This window comes from Tympanuchus pallidicinctus, unplaced genomic scaffold (genome assembly GCF_026119805.1).
Source record: "Tympanuchus pallidicinctus isolate F22 unplaced genomic scaffold, pur_lepc_1.0 scaffold3, whole genome shotgun sequence".
Taxonomy (NCBI): Eukaryota; Metazoa; Chordata; class Aves; order Galliformes; family Phasianidae; genus Tympanuchus; species Tympanuchus pallidicinctus.
In genome coordinates this window covers 59,630,969-59,648,657 of record NW_026294747.1, presented here as the reverse complement: position 1 = coordinate 59,648,657, position 17,689 = coordinate 59,630,969, and the positions used below count along the sequence as shown (strand labels likewise).

Here is a 17,689-nt window from a genome sequence, read left to right as displayed (position 1 = left end):
GTGCTAAAAGATTATTTCCACTTCAAAATTGGAAAGCATCTTTACCATCATCCATTGAGGTAGGACTTGGATACACGTGGTGGGTGGCCTTGGATTTCTCCTCAGTTACTGTTCCCTGTGGAAAAGGTGAGGAGAAAAGACACCAGGTGAGAAACCATCTCATTCCCCCCAAAAAAAACAATTGTTGCCTTATAGCCACATATCTCATGCAACCCAGAAACAATGAAGGCTCACTGCAACTACAGAGAACACAACCTCTAATTGAAGTGCTAGAAAAAAAGCAATTGTAAGTGATTTTCTAAGTACTACAATTTAAGCACAAACAGGAGCTTCGCTACATATGGCTGCCATGAATAGGAGGACATTCCTAATAAACAAGCCTGTATATTAAAAGACAAAAACTTATGGTCTTTTTTACACTCCAACATAGTCACACAAAGGGAATATATCAGAAACAACAAGAATGCTACACAATTTTGTGACCAATGCTCAAGCATAAACATACTTTCTATTCTTGAAGGTTTACAACAATTCACACATAAGCAGCAACAAGAGGTGAACGTCACACGCTCACAAAGGTGCCACAATTGCACTCCCAGGGGGCCTAATCATCATGGATGAAAATCCTGCTTGACAGCTGGGGATCTGTTAGATATCTTCAGCTCTGTGCAAGGGGAGATGGCAGCAGGATGAGGGAAATGGTTTGGAGCTGAGGGAGGGCAGCTGGAGGTTGGATGTCAGGGGAAGTTGTGTGCTGTGAGAGCGGGGAGGGGCTGGAACAGCTGCCCAGAGAGGCTGTGATGCCCCGTCCATCCCTGGAGGTGTTGGAGGCCAGGTTGGATGGGGCCCTGGGCAGCCTGGGCTGCTGTGCAATGGGGAGGTTGGTGGCCCTGCATTGGTGGGGGGTTGGAGCTTCGTGATCCTTGAGCTCCCTTCCAACCCAACCATTCTGTGATGCTGTGAGTAACTTGAGAAAACCTACACAGTTAAAGCTGAGAAGATGATTCAGAACAATAACACAGCAAATACATTTAACCTGGGAAGGAAAGCATTCCCTTTGGCTACCAGCAGTGAGCTGTCTTGACACAAAGGACTACAGAGCACACTGCCTCCCGACTCACCCAGAGCAGTGCTCTGCTCAGAACTGTCTGTCCAAAGAGTTCACATCCCAGGGTATTTCCCTCAAGAGAAGTGAAAGCCCATTTATGTTTTAAAAGATGAAGGCATTAACCTTGCTCAGGCCATCACTGAGTGTGTTAAACTACAAAGATGTTGATTCTTGTGGAAGTGTACTAACAAGAACCTGATGTTGCTTGTGCTCTGTTCAGCATAAATAAAATAAGTAATAAAAAAGACCTAAGGAGGCAGTGTTTTTAAGACTGAAACTTCTTTATGCTTGCTCCCACACGTCTAGAACAGTTATGCTATGCACTACCTTTTTTGGGCTCAGACTTGGACAAACTGTGAGCTTCTGCTTTCCGTGAGCAGAATTCAACATTAAATCAGCTCAGGCCTGCAGCAACCTCACTGAGAAAACACATCTCACACTGCTGGCTGCTTTAAGCCTCAGCAGCTCATTGACTTTCAGAGCAGAGCAATGATTCAGCACCCACGTGATGACAACCACTCATGGCATCCTACAGATGGCTGAGCCGCGGCCTGAACGGACTTCTTGCTGCTGCCTGGCAGCCAAACATCACCAGGATGCTGCAGCCACGCAACACACCGTCCTGGGAAATGCTGTGTCACTTACCTGGTGACGTTTGACAATATCCTTCAGCTTATTAGCCAGCTTCAGCTCTATATCTGGAATGAGGTAGATGGTTGGTCTGCTCAGACAGTTGTTCTGTGGAGAGGAGACAAAATAAGGATTCAGCAGATCACGTGTGACCAAACAATTCCTATCGCAACCACCAACGCTGCAAAAAGCTCAAAGGGGCCCAGATGTGTCAGACAGGTGAGATGTGCTAACTCCAGCCCCAGCACCCCTCAGGACAACACTCCCATGCCCACCCCCTGCTGGAGCCTCATCCTCAGCTCATTTCTGCAGCTGTGCTGTTCACCCATCACAGGGCTGTTGGTGGAGGGAACGGGAGCACAGCTCACCGCAGCAGTTCCTGTCTTGCTTTCACAACACATCCTTGATAAGAGCCATGTCTTGGATTTCAAAGTATCCTGACAGGACCTTCATTAAAGGGAATTGAAGCTCCCACGTGACAAGTTGCAGCCCCACGCTGCCCTACTGCCTGTGCATTCCCACAGGCCTCACAGGGATGCCTTTCATTCACTTGGGATTGAACATGCACATTATTACTGGCATATTCAGCTGTATGATTTTAACACTTTTGAAATATGAAGCATTGTTTCTTATCCTTCTTTCATTTCCATTTTTGACATTGACAATCACTTGAAAGTTACGTTTGTTGTTATGCTGTCTGACAATAAAAGACAGAGCTCAGGTTCTGGAGCTTGGGAAAAATACTTAATTATTCTCATCCAGCAGTAAAAAAAGAGAGCAAATAACTTCAGATGGAACTCCACACAACTGCTACCTGATGTTTCCTGGTAGCAGGAATGGAGGTCTGACAGAAGTGAGGGTCAAAATACACTCCAGCCCTGAAAAGGCTCAATCTCACAACAATGCTGAAAGTCTCAAGGAGGAAAGACTGGATGTGCAGAGCAGCAGTTACTCAGGCCTGAAGGTGGGAGCTGCACGGGATGATGGAGATGTTGGGGATGCACTGCCCAACCTCACTGGCATCCTTCCTCACCCTGAGTGCATCCATCAAGCACCAGTGTGAACACCCCAAAGCTTTCTAGTAGCTCAACAAACGTGACCAAGATGGGGAAGGAGAGGGAGGGAAATACTTAAAACTTAGAGAGAAGTTAGAGTGGAAGCTCTTCAGCTTCATGAGGAAGCTGAGGAAGGTAACAGCAGGACTGGGAAAATGGTTTTAAATTGAAGGAGAAAAGACTGAGGTTGGATGTGAAGGAAAGTTGTGTGCTGTGAGAGCGGTGAGGGGCTGGAACAGCTGCCCAGAGAGGCTGTGATGCCCCGTCCATCCCTGGAGGTGTTGGAGGCCAGGTTGGATGGGGCCCTGGGCAGCCTGGGCTGCTGTGCAATGGGGAGGTTGGTGGCCCTGCATTGGTGGGAGTTTGGAGCTTCGTGAGCCTTGGGATCCCTCCCAACCCAACCATGCTGTGCACAGGGAACTCCAGGCTGATCTGAGCCTCTTGCCTGCACTAGTGTTTTCTCAATGTTCATGAACATCTCCACGTTTCGGTCCATCCGGGATGGGTTCTGCAGGTCAAACCTCCGCCTGTAGAGGGAAACCATTCAAAAAGTATTAAAGGATTCAACTTTCCTCTGCTCAGAAGCAAAGAATCTCTCATGTTACACATAAAAAACAACACACTGGGAAGCCAGACAGGAACATTCAGGGCACAATCAAGTTTTGCTTCACTTGGTTGCCCTCAAGTGAAAAAAAAAACAACACAATGAAACAATCAACAAAATGAAAATGATCTGTGATAGGTTCAAGAAAAACGAAGGCTGGAATTGTCCAGCAAAACCCTGCAGAAGGGCTGTGTGTTCCACTGCAGGCACAGGGGATAATTCAATGGAAACCATCAAATATTCAAGGCAGATTTCAATAGCTGGAGGGGGAAAACCCACGACCCAGTGGTGGAGTTTGTCCAACCGCTGTGTGCTCCCAGCACCCACCCCAAAATCCAGCCCAGGAACATGGGCAATCCCTTCCTGAGCCATGAGAAGGGCCTCATGCACAGCACAGGGCAGCTAACGACCCTCATCAGCATTGCAGAACAGCCCAAGCTGGAAGGGGCTCATTGAGAGCACCGAGTCCACCAAGATGATCGTCTTTATGGGACTCTGGTACTTTAAAGCTCCCTGCTGCAGTGAGAAATGAATCCAAGTCTGGCAGTGACAGTGCAGATGGAAGCATCCGTGAGAAACGGGGAAGGCAGAAGCACGAGAGTCCCAGCAGGCATCCTGCAGACCCACCTGCACGTGTTGCAGGTGAACCTCCTTGAGTGAAGGACCCGAACAGCGTGCCCCAGAAAGGGTGAGCTGGGCATTGATGGCACTAAGAGCACTGCATGAGCCATGGGCACGGAGCCGCAGGGCTCCAAGGCAGGCTCAGCCCAACACAACATTGCCCTGGGTGGTCAGCACTGCCTGCTGCACCTCTGTGCCTGTGCAGCTTTGGAAACAGTCACCAGCTGGGGCTGCGAGTGCTCTCAATTGGAATGCTGAGCTGGCAGCCAGGAGCGGTGAGGGATTTCAGCATGTAGAAATACTTCCCACAGCCATGAACTCACTGCCCTGCAGCGACCGGCGAGCTGCTCCGAGTTCAGAGCGCAGCTCCAAGCACCAGAAGGCAGTGCTGTGTTCATATGTTTCATGACTGTTTCTTTTAGACACACACTTCTTTCCAGTAATACATCAAATCGATGTTTAAAGTTCATAAATATGCAGCAAAGGTAAACCAAAGCAGGACTGAAGTCAGAAAACCCATTACTGCACAGCCAGGGCATCACAGAGGCGCTGCTGAACATAACCCAGGCCCTTCAGCTGCGGCTGCCACGTCTTCCTTCACTAGGGGCTCAGCATCAGGCAGCAGCTGCCCGACGCAGCACCACACAGCATCAGCAGAAGGCTCTTCCTACCCTCCATTACAGATGCATCCCCTCCTGCTAAGGAGCTGGGAACAAATGGCAGAGGATACCTGACATAGCTGTTGCCTGTGCATGCAGGAGCTGCGTGCTGAGGCAGGACGAGCACAGCCCAACGCATTGCTGCACCGGGATGCTGAGCCAAAGCCCAGCCACTTCTTCAGGACTCACACACTGGTGTGTCATGGTTTATTCAAACCACGCGTGCTTCAGATAGGTAAAGTTTCAAGGAAGCAAATGGAAATAAATGTCCAATTAATGCAAAAGGATCTACTTTCCTAATGGCCAACAGCTGTGCCTCTGAAACAAAGACGTGAGGCGCTCTGGTTTGATCAAAGCTGTTACATTTGGTTGCCTGCAACCTGCATTCTGGATTCATCAAATGCTATTCATGCCCCACACTTTTGCAGCCCGGACTCGAAGAGAAGCATGTCCATGTACCAAGCAACAGAACTCTTTGTAAAGGAGATGAAATAGCAGTGCTAATCCCTCCTGTGCTCAGATTACAGGACACCTCTGGCAGGTTTTAGCCACCAACCACTTCAATGGCAGTGACAGGCAGGGTATGTCCAGCTGCACTGGGTAAGTGCACTTTTCAGACATACCTATTATGGCGAGGAAAGGTACTTCTCCTATAAGACAGATCATTCACAAACAGGTTAAGCAAGAGCCACAATGCATACCATCAAATCAAAAATCATATTTCAGGCAAAACACCACGTATTATTTGGTTGGGTCAGTGAAGGACACATTCCAAGATCTAAATCTGATTCTCAGAGTTAAGTTTCCAGTATTACTTCCCTCTACATCCCACATGCACGACCACAAGGCACTACCCACTAGTGCTGAGGAACCAGCAAGAGAGTGAGAAGAGAGGAGGCAGCCGTGTGCCTGCGCTGTGCTGACAACTGCAACGAATGAAAACTCCATTTGTTCTGCAATAAAAAAGGGGAACGTGGAAGTGGCTCCTACTTGATGAATATTCACCTGCAGGCAAAGAGGCATCAAGGCAACTCTGAGTGCTAGGGCACACAGAACACTGCCAGCAGGCATCTCGCCCCAGGTGCTGGCAGTCAGGAAACAAAGCCTGGCAGCACTTCACTCCTTCCTGCTCTCCCATATAAGCACCTCAGATATCCGATGTGCTGACGTCAGTATGAACGACTCAAAACCAACCAGCCCTACCAGAATAACTGGATTTTTGCCTTTTGAATTGCTTTTGTGGGTCACAGAAACACAGCCAGTTCCAGGAACGCTCTTACAGGTCTGCACAACAACAGATCAAGAGTTATTTAAATGCTTGTACAAAACCCATCTCTGCTTGCTTTTATCTCAAGACTTCTCATCCTCATTTTCCTCTAATGTTCTCAAATACAGTAACTCGTGCCTTCCTGGAAGGACCTTGATGGACCTCGGAAGGGTCTTGATGATCAGAGGGCTGGAGCAGCTCTCCTATGAGGAAAGGTTGAGGGACCAGGGCTTATTTAAGCGTGGAAAACAGAAGGCTGCAGGGAGACCTCAGGGTGGCCTTCCAGTGCTTGAAGGGAGCAGATAAACAGGAGGGGGAACGGCTGTGTGTGAAGGTGGGTGGTGATGGGACAAGGGGAATGGTTTTAAAGTGAGACAGGGGAGGTTTGGGGTGGATATGAGGAGGAAGTTTTTGAGCCAGAGGGTGGTGAGGCACTGGCACAGGCTGCCCAAGGAGGCTGTGGATGCCCCATCCCTGCAGGCATTCAAGGCCAGGCTGGATGTGGCTCTGGGCAGCCTGGGCTGCTGGTTGGTGACCTGCACACAGCAGGGGTTGGAGCTGGATTTGTGCATTGTGCTCCTTTGCAACCCAGGCCGTTCTGTGATTCATTCTATGATTCTGTGGCTAACTTAGAGATGCAGAAGCCAGAAATACATGGATATCACATGAAGAGCTTTAACACTCATGTCAGTGGTACAGGGCAGTGCTTTAACTCACACTCCTCATTTATGGAGGTTGAGAAGCAGCAGATTGCTTTGTATTTATGTGTCTTTGCAACAATTCCTATTCCTCAGCTACCAATAAACCCCACGCTCAATACAGTAATAATGATCTGCATCTTCCAGATGGGAAGCAGTTTCTACAATAAGGGATTAATTTGTTCTATCAGATGGCAAATAAATGCAAAAAAGAAAAGTCTCAAGTTTGTAATCAACTCCTAACATCAGAGCTCAGGAGCCCAAACTTGGACAACTTGTCTTCAAATTGAGGAATGTAACTCAGGTGTTTCTTTAGACAAAGCCACCATCAGCAAAGCAGGGAAAAAAGTCCTCTTCCCATCTCCAACTCCCTTGCCTACCCAATTCTCCAGCAAGTATTAAATCTCAAGGAGTCTGCATAGGCATTTCATGTGCTTCATCACATGCAAAAGGTGTACAAACCAAAAACAGAACTTACCAGCCCTGTTCATTCTTATATTTGTAAGCAGCACCAAGAATGTGACATAATGTACCTCCAGCTTTGAAATCCATGAAGCACTTTGCCTAGAACCAGAAAGAAAAGTGAAAATGGTGGCACCCAGGAGTGTTTGCTAATGCAGAACGAGCACCAACTCACACCATTGGCATTACTGACAAATGCTTTAAATTTATTCTTCCACCAGGTATGGGAACCCCATGGAACATTGCCTTCTTGGCTCTGGGGCTGCTAAGGGAAAGAGAAGCAGCTCTGGGATGTATCACATAACTGCTGTCCAAAACCAACACACAAAAGATCCTTCAGAAGCATTCAAAAGGAACAGAGCTGCCTCTGCTGCACCACCTGTTCAGAGCTCTGCTGTGCACCCAAAGTGACCCAGAGCCCGAAGCAGGGCAGGCAGCTGCCCCTCGGGAGGCCACGGAACAACAGAAGGAAAGAGCTTCTAGCAGTGACACCAAAACCAGGAGACAATCCTTGGTGAGACAGAATCCCTTCAACCATTTCACCTAACAAAATCCATCGTGAGGAGGTGACTGAGATCAAGTGGCCTCACAGTCTGCTGCCTTAAGGGCTGCTTCCTCACTACAACCTTCACTGAAACACAGAAGCAACTACAGGTAATTGACATTTTGCTATTTGAGAACTAACAAGGTTGGACAACAAGCCCTTCAGTGCTGCAACCACAAGGCATTGCTGCGGTCACATCTCTGCCCTGCACCCATGCATAGGGCTGGTGCAGCACTGCATCCCTGCCAGCTGCAGCCCAAACAGAGCCAGCAGCCTCAGCACAGTGCCAGGCCTCAGGGCTCCCTGCACTGCACCCCTCACCATGTGTGTTTTGTACTTCATGCTCCTTCCACAAGACCCTCCTCAAGGCACACAGGATGCAAGGCACACGGGGCCGACCTCCGAGTCCAGTCCCGAGGATGTCACTGGTAAAGGTGCACCAAGTTTGAACTCAAAATGCTCCCAGCAAGCTTTACAGGCTGGGACTACTTCTGTCTGTCAGTGCAGTGAGTGACTGGTGAGCTGCCCTGGACTAATGAGGTCAGTGCACTGCTACAGATGTGCTCCTGCCTCTTTCCAGCATCGGGGGCATCACGGGTGAGATGGCTTCACTGGGAATTTCTAGTTATTCACGTGTCAGGTGTTCCCAGTACTTGAAGAGAGCATTTAAACAGGAGGGGGAACGGCTGTTTGTGAGGGTAGATGGTGACAGGACAAGGGGAATGGTTTTAAAGTGAGACAGGGGAGGTTTAGGTTGGATATGAGAAGGAAGTTTTTCACCCAGAGGGCGGTGAGGCACTGGCACAGGTTGCCCAAGGAGGCTGTGGATGCCCCATCCCTGCAGGCATTCAGGGCCAGGCTGGATGTGGCTCTGGGCAGCCTGGGCTGCTGGTTGGTGACCTGCACACAGCAGGGCTTGGAGCTGGATGAGCATCGTGCTCCTTTGCAACCCAGGCCATGCTGTGGTTATAAAGTCACGCATCAGTGCCAACAGGCTTGATTTAATGCTTAACAGTTCACATAAGACACCTACCCAACATCACCCAATATCAAAACCTTCCCCCAGCATTCAGGAAATCATCTCCAAACATGTACCCAGACCTCAGCCCCTTGCAGATGTGCCACTGAAGCCTTTGGCTGAGCAGAGCCCCAGCACAGCGGGCAGCAGCACAGCCCCAGTGAGACAGAGCTGTGTGACACTCACCGGGAGCTTGGTGAAGGCAGGATTGGTGACATGTTTCCCAAAGGCATCTTCCTGGAACTGCAGCAGCTGCACCACCAGCCCAGCCAGAGTTTTGTTGGTAGGAGCATCTGCTTGCACATACTGAAAGACAAAGCACACAGGCTGCCTTGGCACGGAGGCTGACACAACATGGAGAGAGGCTCCCCGAGTCCCCAGCCTGCTTGGTCAGCTGCAGAGCAGAGTTCAGGGATTGCTGGGATAAGGGTCAGGCATGGGTGAGCACACCGCACCTATCTGTGCAGCACCACAGATTCCTTGCAGCCAGCAGTGCCTTACAGAGGGATTCACTGCCTGAGTCTGATTCTGTTCCTAATACAGGAAGAGGCCAATTACAGCCCAGGCATGCAAAAGGCTTTCAACAGCAACTTCCATACATGCTTTACAACCAATCACTTCCAAACATCGCACAGATACAGAAAGATATCAGAGAACGTAAAATAACGTTACTCCTGATGTAACTCTATGCACTTACAGGATGCAACCTTCTCACCAAGGCTCCTGAACAGAACAAACATGACTTGCTCACATAGAACAATCAGCTCCCCTACATTCACGAGCAGTGAAACCTTTGTGCTTCGTTCATATCAAATTCTCCTAAAGCCCCTTAAAAAACCTGAGCTGGGACCTTCAGAAGATGGAAGTAATGGTGTCACACAGCGGTCAGACCTCACCAAGTCTCCCCAAGCGCTATGCACACTGACACACCACAAACAGCACTCCCTTTGTGTCCTACAGCACCGCACAGCTCCTGCCATACAGCTGGGACAAAGCCCAGCTGCTCCAGGACACACACAGCCCCAGCTGCACACCTAACACTAATTGGGAACACGGCTCCATCACATCCCAAGGCTGCATTTCCAAAGTTAAGCATCCCTGCAGGCCGTGAGCCTTCCATCCTGCTGTTAACCACACCAGCACGCCTTCAGCAGTGCCTTACACCAAGAAGGATGACTTACATGCATGCAGGGCAGTATATACTTTCAAAGCTGTGTACTAGCTCCCATCTGCTCCAGCGTGATGCCACAGCCAGCAGTGTGCAGATGAGCACACCTCAACTCCCGAGCTCTTTGCATTGCACTGCACACAGCTCCGAGCAGAACAGCCCCCAGCTCAGCAATTCCTACTGCCATGCGACCGACAGAACGGCAGCCGCAGGGCAGGGCGCTGCTGTACGGCACTCAGGGTTGCACCAACGTGACAACAAAAGCACAGTGAGCAACTCCCAGCAGAGCAGAGCTGTAACGTCGTGCCTCCCCTCTGCGTTCTCTGGGGAGGTGACAGCAGTGCAGCTCTGCAGCCCCGCAGCCTTCACTGTTGTGTCAGCAGCAAACAGCACGCAACTTCATCACCGCAGTAACTCAGCCCATGGGGGAAGCCCAACCGATGCCGCCACGTTTGCTGCTTTCATCTGGGTAAAAGTCAAAGCTGTCTGCGCCGAGTCTAACTGTACTGTCAATTAATAAAGCATCAAAAATGTATTAAAAAAAAAAGCAAACGTTGGCAGCTATTCCAGGCTAACGGGGAAGCAGTACAGAGCAGCTCTGTGCTTATGGCTGCTGGAAAAAACAAACCACCGGCAAACCAAGAACTGAATTCAGCCAACCCCCACAGCACTACAGCCACCTTAAGGCACCAGAAACCCACCGTGATGAGGACAGCAGCCCTCGAGCCATTTCTGCACTCAGTGCCTTGCCATCCTTGTGCATGGGAACCTACCTGCCCAGCTCTCCCTTTAGCAGAAGGCCGCAAGCCTTCAGAAGGGAGCAGTGAGACTCCTCTATCACGGCACCAAAGGAGAATGCAGGTCTGCCCTGCAGGCTCCAGTGCAGCAGAGCTAGGATTTCCAGATGGTTTTGAAGGAGCTAATGAGGCCAAAGCCATGTCTGCAAGCTTCCCTCTCCTCCCCACAGCAGCCAGAACCAGCTCCAGAAACACGTGGCTCTTCTTCACAGGGAGCGTGGTGAGACACTGGCACAGGTTGTGCAGTGAGGCTGTGGATGCCCCCTCCCTGCAAGCACTGCAGGCCAGGCCGGATGGGGCTGTGAGCAGCTGCTGTGCTGGGAGGTGTCCCTGCCTACAGCAGGGGTTGGAACGACGTGATCTTTAAGGTCCCTTCCAACCCCAACCATTCTATGGCTACGACCTGCAGCCCAACATCTCTGGTGTAGGAGGATCGTGTGACAGCCTGACCCACACTGCACGCTTCCCCATCTACCACAGTGACAGAAAAACCACTCAGAGCACAGAGGCACAGCCTGCAGGAGGAACCACTGATCCTCTCCAGCAGATTTGCCATTACAGCAGCATGGAAAAAGCCTTTGTCACAGATAACAGGGATGGATTTGTATGCCCAGCATCGCTGTGGTTCCTGACCTCGACCAACCCTGTCACAGCTCTGCATTGCACACAGACAGCCCTTCCTCCCCCAGACAAAGACCATCCCATCCCAGATAACTGGGCAACAGCCAAAGGCAAACCAACACCACAAGACTTGGATTTCACTTACGGCCCTTTTTACTTTTTATAAAAGCAAGCACACAAAAGAGCTCCAAACACAGAAACATCATAGCGTTAAGAGATCTCCAAGCACCAACACAACAAAACGTGAACCGCCCAGGTTGTCCCTCACTTCTCAAGTGCAAGATGTTGCACTTCTGCACCGCCTGCATTAAGGAAACAGGGCTGAGAATGGAGGGAGAAACAGGGCTCACAATGGGACATGAGGAGCAGAGCCCATCAGCTGTGCTTCAGAGAGATCAGCATGGAGAAGAGAAGCTGCGGGGTGACCTCAGTGCAGCCTGCAGTGCCTGAAGGGAGCCTGCAGCCAGGAGGGGAGTCAGCTCTGTGCAAGGGGAGATGGCAGCAGGACGAGGGAAATGGTTTGGAGCTGAGGGAGGGCAGCTGGAGGTTGGATGTGAGGGGAAGTTGTGTGCTGTGAGAGCGGGGAGGGGCTGGAACAGCTGCCCAGAGAGGCTGTGATGCCCCGTCCATCCCTGGAGGTGTTGGAGGCCAGGTTGGATGGGGCCCTGGGCAGCCTGGGCTGCTGTGCAATGGGGAGGTTGGTGGCCCTGCATTGGGGGGGGGTTGGAGCTTCGTGATCCTTGAGCTCCCTTCCAACCCAACCATGCTGTGACTGTGATCAGCTCTTCGACTTACAGTCTTACAGCTACTTCTATACTGGCACTTCATAGCCAGCAATAGGTGTAACCCCATGGCAGTGGGTTTACTTTGGAGTATGGGATGAGAGCTCCTGTTACTGATGACCAGCCCTGGGCAGACCCTGCAGGGGAACCAACACGTGGGTACTGCAGCACTACCCACACTGTCACAGCTCTCAGCACACCACGGCTCTCCTGTAGCACGGCAAGGGCCAGCTCAAGGTTATTTTAAAAAGCAGCAGGCTGACCGCATGCTGGTCGGCATTTCCTAGGATCACAAAATGGGTTGGGTTGGAAGGGATATTAAAGGTCATATAACCATGGAATCATAGCATGGACTGGGCTGGAAAGGACATCTCAGTGTCATGCCCTCCCCACTCCCCCCTGCCCCAACAAAACCCCACCCTGCCATGGGCTGGCTGCCCCCCCAGCTCAGGCTGCCCATTGCCCAGCCACAGCCTCCAGGGGTGGGCAGAACAGCTCCAGGCAGTGCCAGCACCTTACTGCCTCTGGGTAAAGGATTCCCCCCCCCTCACAACTGCCCTGAATTTCCCTTTAGCTTAAAGCTATCCCCCTCATCCTACCGCTGTTAGTCACTCTCCCTCCTGCCTATCAGCTCCCTTTAAGTACCAGAAGGCTGCAGGGAGGGCTCCCCAGAGCCTTCTCCTCTTCAGGCCAAACATCCCCAGCTCTCAATCAGGCCCCATAACAGAGAAGCTCCACCCCCCAAGCATCCTCATGGCTTTCTCTGGCCCCAGATTTCCTGACAAAAAGGCAATGAAACCTTCCCCCTCAGGAGCCCAGCAGCAGGAGAAGCAGCATCAAAACAAACTCCACTTAAAGACACACACCTTTGCAGCACCACTTCTTAATCACCACACAAAGCTCCAAGCACTGTGCTGATGCACACACGTGGCTGCTCTCTGCAGACACGGTACAACACCTCCAAACACTGCTTGGTGTTTAGCCATGGGCAGTCCAAGCACCCTTCTTCTGGAGGACCATGAGACAAATAATAAAGCCATGGGATCCAGGCTGGATGTGGCTCTGGGCAGCCTGGTGTACTGGCTGGCGACCCTGCAAACAGCAGAGGGTTGGAACTGGATGAGCATTGTGCTCCTTGGCCACCCGGGCCATTCTGTGATTCTATCACAGAATGGTTGGGTTGGAAGGAACCCTACAGATCAGAGAACCATAGGATGGGTTGGGCTGGAAGGAACCTTAAAGATCACAAAACAATAGGACGGGTTGGAAGGGACCTTAAAGCTCATCCGGTTCCAACAGCTGCCCCAGAGCAGAGTTTGTCTGCTAGAAGTTCCACTTCAGCCTCAGCTACTGGGAAGGGCGCAGGGACAGCGCTTTAAAAGGAGCAAAGGAACAGAGGGCGAGGAACGGCATGAAAGAGGAACGGGGCCGCGGGGCACCGCTGTGCCCGGAGCAGAACCGGGACGGCTGCACGTGGAGCCCCGGCACGAGGATCGGGGGGTGAGGGGTGCCGGGGAGCCATGCGGGGCTCTCGGAGGGATCCCGAGGTGCTCCGAGGTGGGGTGCTGGCGGCCTCACGGGCGAGGGGCGCCGAGGAGCTTCCTAAAGGGATTCCGACGGGCTCGGAGGGGCCGGGAGTCCGCAGGGAGCCCCGCGTGGCGGCCCCGGAGCTCCGCCACGGATGCGTGCCAGCCCCGCGCCGCCGCGGCCCTTTGTTGGGCTGCGCCCCCCGGGCCTCCCCGCGCCGCCCCCGACCTCGCCGTCCCCCGCCTCCGGCCGGCCCGCACCTTTTTGTAGTGCTTCCCGAGCCACACGCGGACCGAGTCGAGCTGGGACACCGTCTCGGGGCTCTCCCAGAACTTCCCCGTCGGGCCGCCGTCCTTCCGCCTCGCCACCGACAGCGCGGCCGGACCCGGGCCTCCCCCGCCGACCCCCACGGCCGCCGCTGCGGCCGCCCCGGGCCCGCTTCCCCCGCCTGCCGCCACCGCCGCCGCCATTGTTGCCGCCGCCGAGCGCCGCCGTCGCGGCCCTGCGCCTCCCCCGAGTCCCGCGCCGCGCATGCGCCCCGCGCCGGGCGCCCCGCCCCCGCCGGCGCCGCTCGGGAGCCCCGCCGCCCCTCCCCCGCGCCGAGCCGCGCCGCCGCCGTCTCGGCGCATGCGCCGCTCGCCTGCCCGCCCGCTCTGCGCGTGCGCGGGAGGGGCGCCGCGCCTCTTTCTTCCCGCCTGGCGGTGACCGTTAGCGCTGAGGGGAGCGCGGCCTTAAAGCTTGCGGAGCTGTTCGAGGACTCTCTGAGGGGATCTGGTCCTCCTCAGCGCTCTGACCGCGCTTACGGTTATGTCTTGCGGTGATTTTTAACTCCCGCTGTGCCGCTGCTGTGCGTCGATGGATTTCGCTTTGTTAAATGCGCCCTCTGGTGCTCGCGGGGCAGCTCTGCTCGTCCCTCAGCTGTGCGCTGCGCTCTGGAGGCGCCGGCGGGGCCCAGCAACGGCTCACTGCCGGGGGGGGGGGCAGAGGGGAGACCTGGTCCACCCAGAACCTGTCCAGAACTCCTGAATCTGCCCTATTAGGAATCATAGAATCACAAGGTTGGAAACGACCTATAAGATCAGCTAGTCCAACCGTCTCCTCATCATCACTGCCACTACAAGCACTATTTGACCCATCCAGAACCCCTCAGTCTGCCCCATCCAACCCACCCAGAACCCCTCAATCTGCCTCTTCCAACCCGCTCAGAACCCCTCAATCTGCCCCATCTGACCCATCCAGAACTCCCCACTGTCCCACACTGTTTGGGGACGGGAGCTGAGGGATGTGGGGAGGATCCCATGTTGTTCTGCTCCATGCACCCAGGCTGTGTTTCCAGCAGCTGGTAGATTGAAATTTCTAGCAACTTTCTGGGTAATTTCACTTTATAGGGGTTGAACTTGATCTCTTGAGGTCGCTTCCAGCCCTGCAATTCCGTGATTCTCTGTGTTGAAGTCTCTACATCTCTGCGTGGCTCTTGGTTGTTGTTCTTCCTGCTGTGGAAAGAGAGGTGGTGGAGAGTTCTTTAGCCTTTAGCATTTGCTCCTCCATCTCAAGGGCAGCTGACAACGAAGCATCAGGTCTGCACTCCTTGTGTGTTTGCTCTCAGGTAGGGCTGCAAAGATAGGGCTGCATTTATGTTGTCTGTTCCCTTTACTTCTGAAGGCAGCTGACCCCTTGCTGCAGGACAGCAATTCTAGCATTCCTTAGCAGAAAGGAGCCAACACCTCACAGCTTCAGCCAGCAGCCCAGGCTGCTTGTTCAGGTCACGTATTAGGAACAACTTCTCCTCCTGAGAGCGGTCAGGCACTGGTCCAGGCTGTGCAGTGACTGGGGGGGTCACTGTCTCTGAAGGTGTTCAGGAACCGTAGGGATCTGGCACTGGGGGACGTGGCAGGGGTGGGATTGGAATTGATGATCTCAGAAGTCTTTTCCAACCCTTCCGATTCTATGGTTCTGATCACCTGCAGCAGGATGTGATGGATGCCAAGCAGCAGTGCCAGTGGAGCCATCTCCAAGCAGCAAGGCTGCTGACATCATTCGGTGACTTCAGAAGGGCATGTAACAAACTATGTAGAAGACAGGGAACTTGAAAAACGTGACTAGGTGTAAGTTAGGTGCCAACATAAACAGCTACCCTACAGTGAGTTCTGAGGCTAATAGGATTCTTTGAGAAATTTATGAAAGGTTAAGCAGAGATTGTCCTGCCTTGTTCTTTCAGATGCTGGCAAAGACCAGGCTCTGTTTGCACAGTTTGGACACCTGAGCCATCAGAATCCTGACGGGTGAGCCTCAGGACTGGGGATTTTGATCAGAGCAGTGAGTGCCAGATATAAACTACTGTGGCTGTACATTCTGTGGAATGAAAAGCAGCAGAGAAAGAAGTTCTCAAGTTAAAGCCTGGAACCAGAGCGGTGCAGAACCAATCTCCTCACTGTTCCTCCAGATCTGCTGATTCAATTTAGAAAGCCAGCTGTAAGTCTGCCACGGTGTGGATGCAAACCCACATTTTAAGATCAGTGAACGCTGACGGTGTGCTGTTCGCACTTCCAGGATCACCAGTGCAGCTGTCTGTGGGCACCAAGGCACTGCCTTGCCATCTCCACTCACATTCCTTACTTTTCACTCTGATCTGAAAGGCTTCCAAAGCAGACGCTGCGCACTGGAGCCCAAAGAAAGGGCAGATGTGGTGTACAGGACAGCACTTGTAAGACTGTCCGTAAGGATGAAGTTCTGTTCTTCTGGTAACTAAAGAACTTATAGCAAAGGTAGTACTTTTCTTTGGCAGAAAGCATTATGTCATGACGTGGGCAGCTGTCTGAAATTTGTCATGTAGGTGACTCAGTCCCACACCCAGCAGAAATCTCCAAATTCCAGGTCATTATTGGTTTTGAATGACTTCAAGTGCAACAAAGAAGAAAGTTTCTTTGTCCCACTGTTGTTCACCCAAGTCTCAGCAGGCACCCAAGCTGCCGTATCCTTGGAGCTCATGCTGCATTTCCTTTAGATACCAATGCAACTGCTTCAAAGAACAACACGTGAGCTGAAGCCAGGGGACGTGAACTTTAAAACAGCTTGGTGAGCAGCTACCAGCCCATACAGGCTTCTGTTTCAGACTTGTCTTCACATTTTAATTTTTCCTAGCTTTGCTTTTACACACCAAAGCCACAATATCACACTGTTGTGATTACTAATATTTTTTTCATGCCAAGAACCCAGTCCTTCTCTACCAAAACTGTTCCCAAAGCACCCTCGCTCCCATTGCTTCCTCCAGCACTGCCAGGGCAGCTCTGGCATCTCACAGCAAGGCAGCATCGTTCTGCTCTCACTGCTTACAGACAGGGATTGCAAGTCGGTGCAGCTCTGAGGGCTGTGCAGGCCAGAGCTGTGCACACAGATCATCGGGCAATTAAAGCCAGTAACTGGAGAAGCTGGTGGAGCCCATCAGCCATCTGCTTTGTTGGAGGAGGAGGGCCTAAAGTGAAGTCCTGTTGGAAGCACAGCTAGTCATGTAAAGCAGTAAACAAAGATAAGATGGGTGTACAAAGAAGATTGTAAGGTGAGGCACAGTTTGGGTCCCTCCATCTCCTCCGTGCAGTAAGATGGCTGCGTTGCTCCATTGGTGCTGCAGCAACTAAAGAGCCCTTCCTCTCCTTCCAAAGCATCTCACGCCTTCTCAGGCAGTCACTGTCCCTTCCACTCGTCCTGAGCACCAACAGTTAAGCCATAAGGGATGAAAAAACAACAAAACTTGTGAAAAGCAATCAGACAAACCAGAAAAGCACACCGGTACTACAGCCAGAACTGCTCCAGCTGAAGTGACTGGAGGTACTGCCATGTGACCGCGCTCCCTGGGCCTGCTTGCAGCAGGAAGGATTGGCAGCAGGGTGATCTGTCAGCCCCTCTCACTGCCCTGCTCACCAACCCGTGGAAACATCAATTCCAGCTCTGATGAGAGGCAGAGGTCCCAAAATCAGAAGCTGTCCTAATACAAGCTGAGACGGACGTGCTGTTGTCCCTCTGAAGGAAAGGCAGAGTGCAGAGCAAACAGCACGTTCAAACCTGTGGGCACACAGCTGGTGGATCTCCGTCCAGGAGACAGGTTGGGAGATGCAGCAAGTGAATGGAAAG

At 52.2% G+C, this 17,689-nt stretch overlaps 1 protein-coding gene across 1 annotated transcript in view; it reads right to left on the bottom strand.

Annotated features, from left to right (window-relative positions):
- SMARCC1 (SWI/SNF related, matrix associated, actin dependent regulator of chromatin subfamily c member 1) overlaps positions 1–14,094 on the bottom strand; it is a 67,855-nt gene extending 53,761 nt beyond the window's left edge. The window contains exons 1-6 of the mRNA XM_052695041.1: positions 13,822–14,094; positions 8,853–8,972; positions 7,121–7,206; positions 3,239–3,320; positions 1,754–1,846; positions 46–115 (exon numbers count right to left, since the gene is read on the bottom strand). Coding sequence (XP_052551001.1) covers positions 46–115; positions 1,754–1,846; positions 3,239–3,320; positions 7,121–7,206; positions 8,853–8,972; positions 13,822–14,094 — 724 coding nt within the window. The remainder of the gene's footprint in view (positions 1–45; positions 116–1,753; positions 1,847–3,238; positions 3,321–7,120; positions 7,207–8,852; positions 8,973–13,821) is intronic.
- Between the last annotated feature and the right edge of the window lie 3,595 nt (positions 14,095–17,689).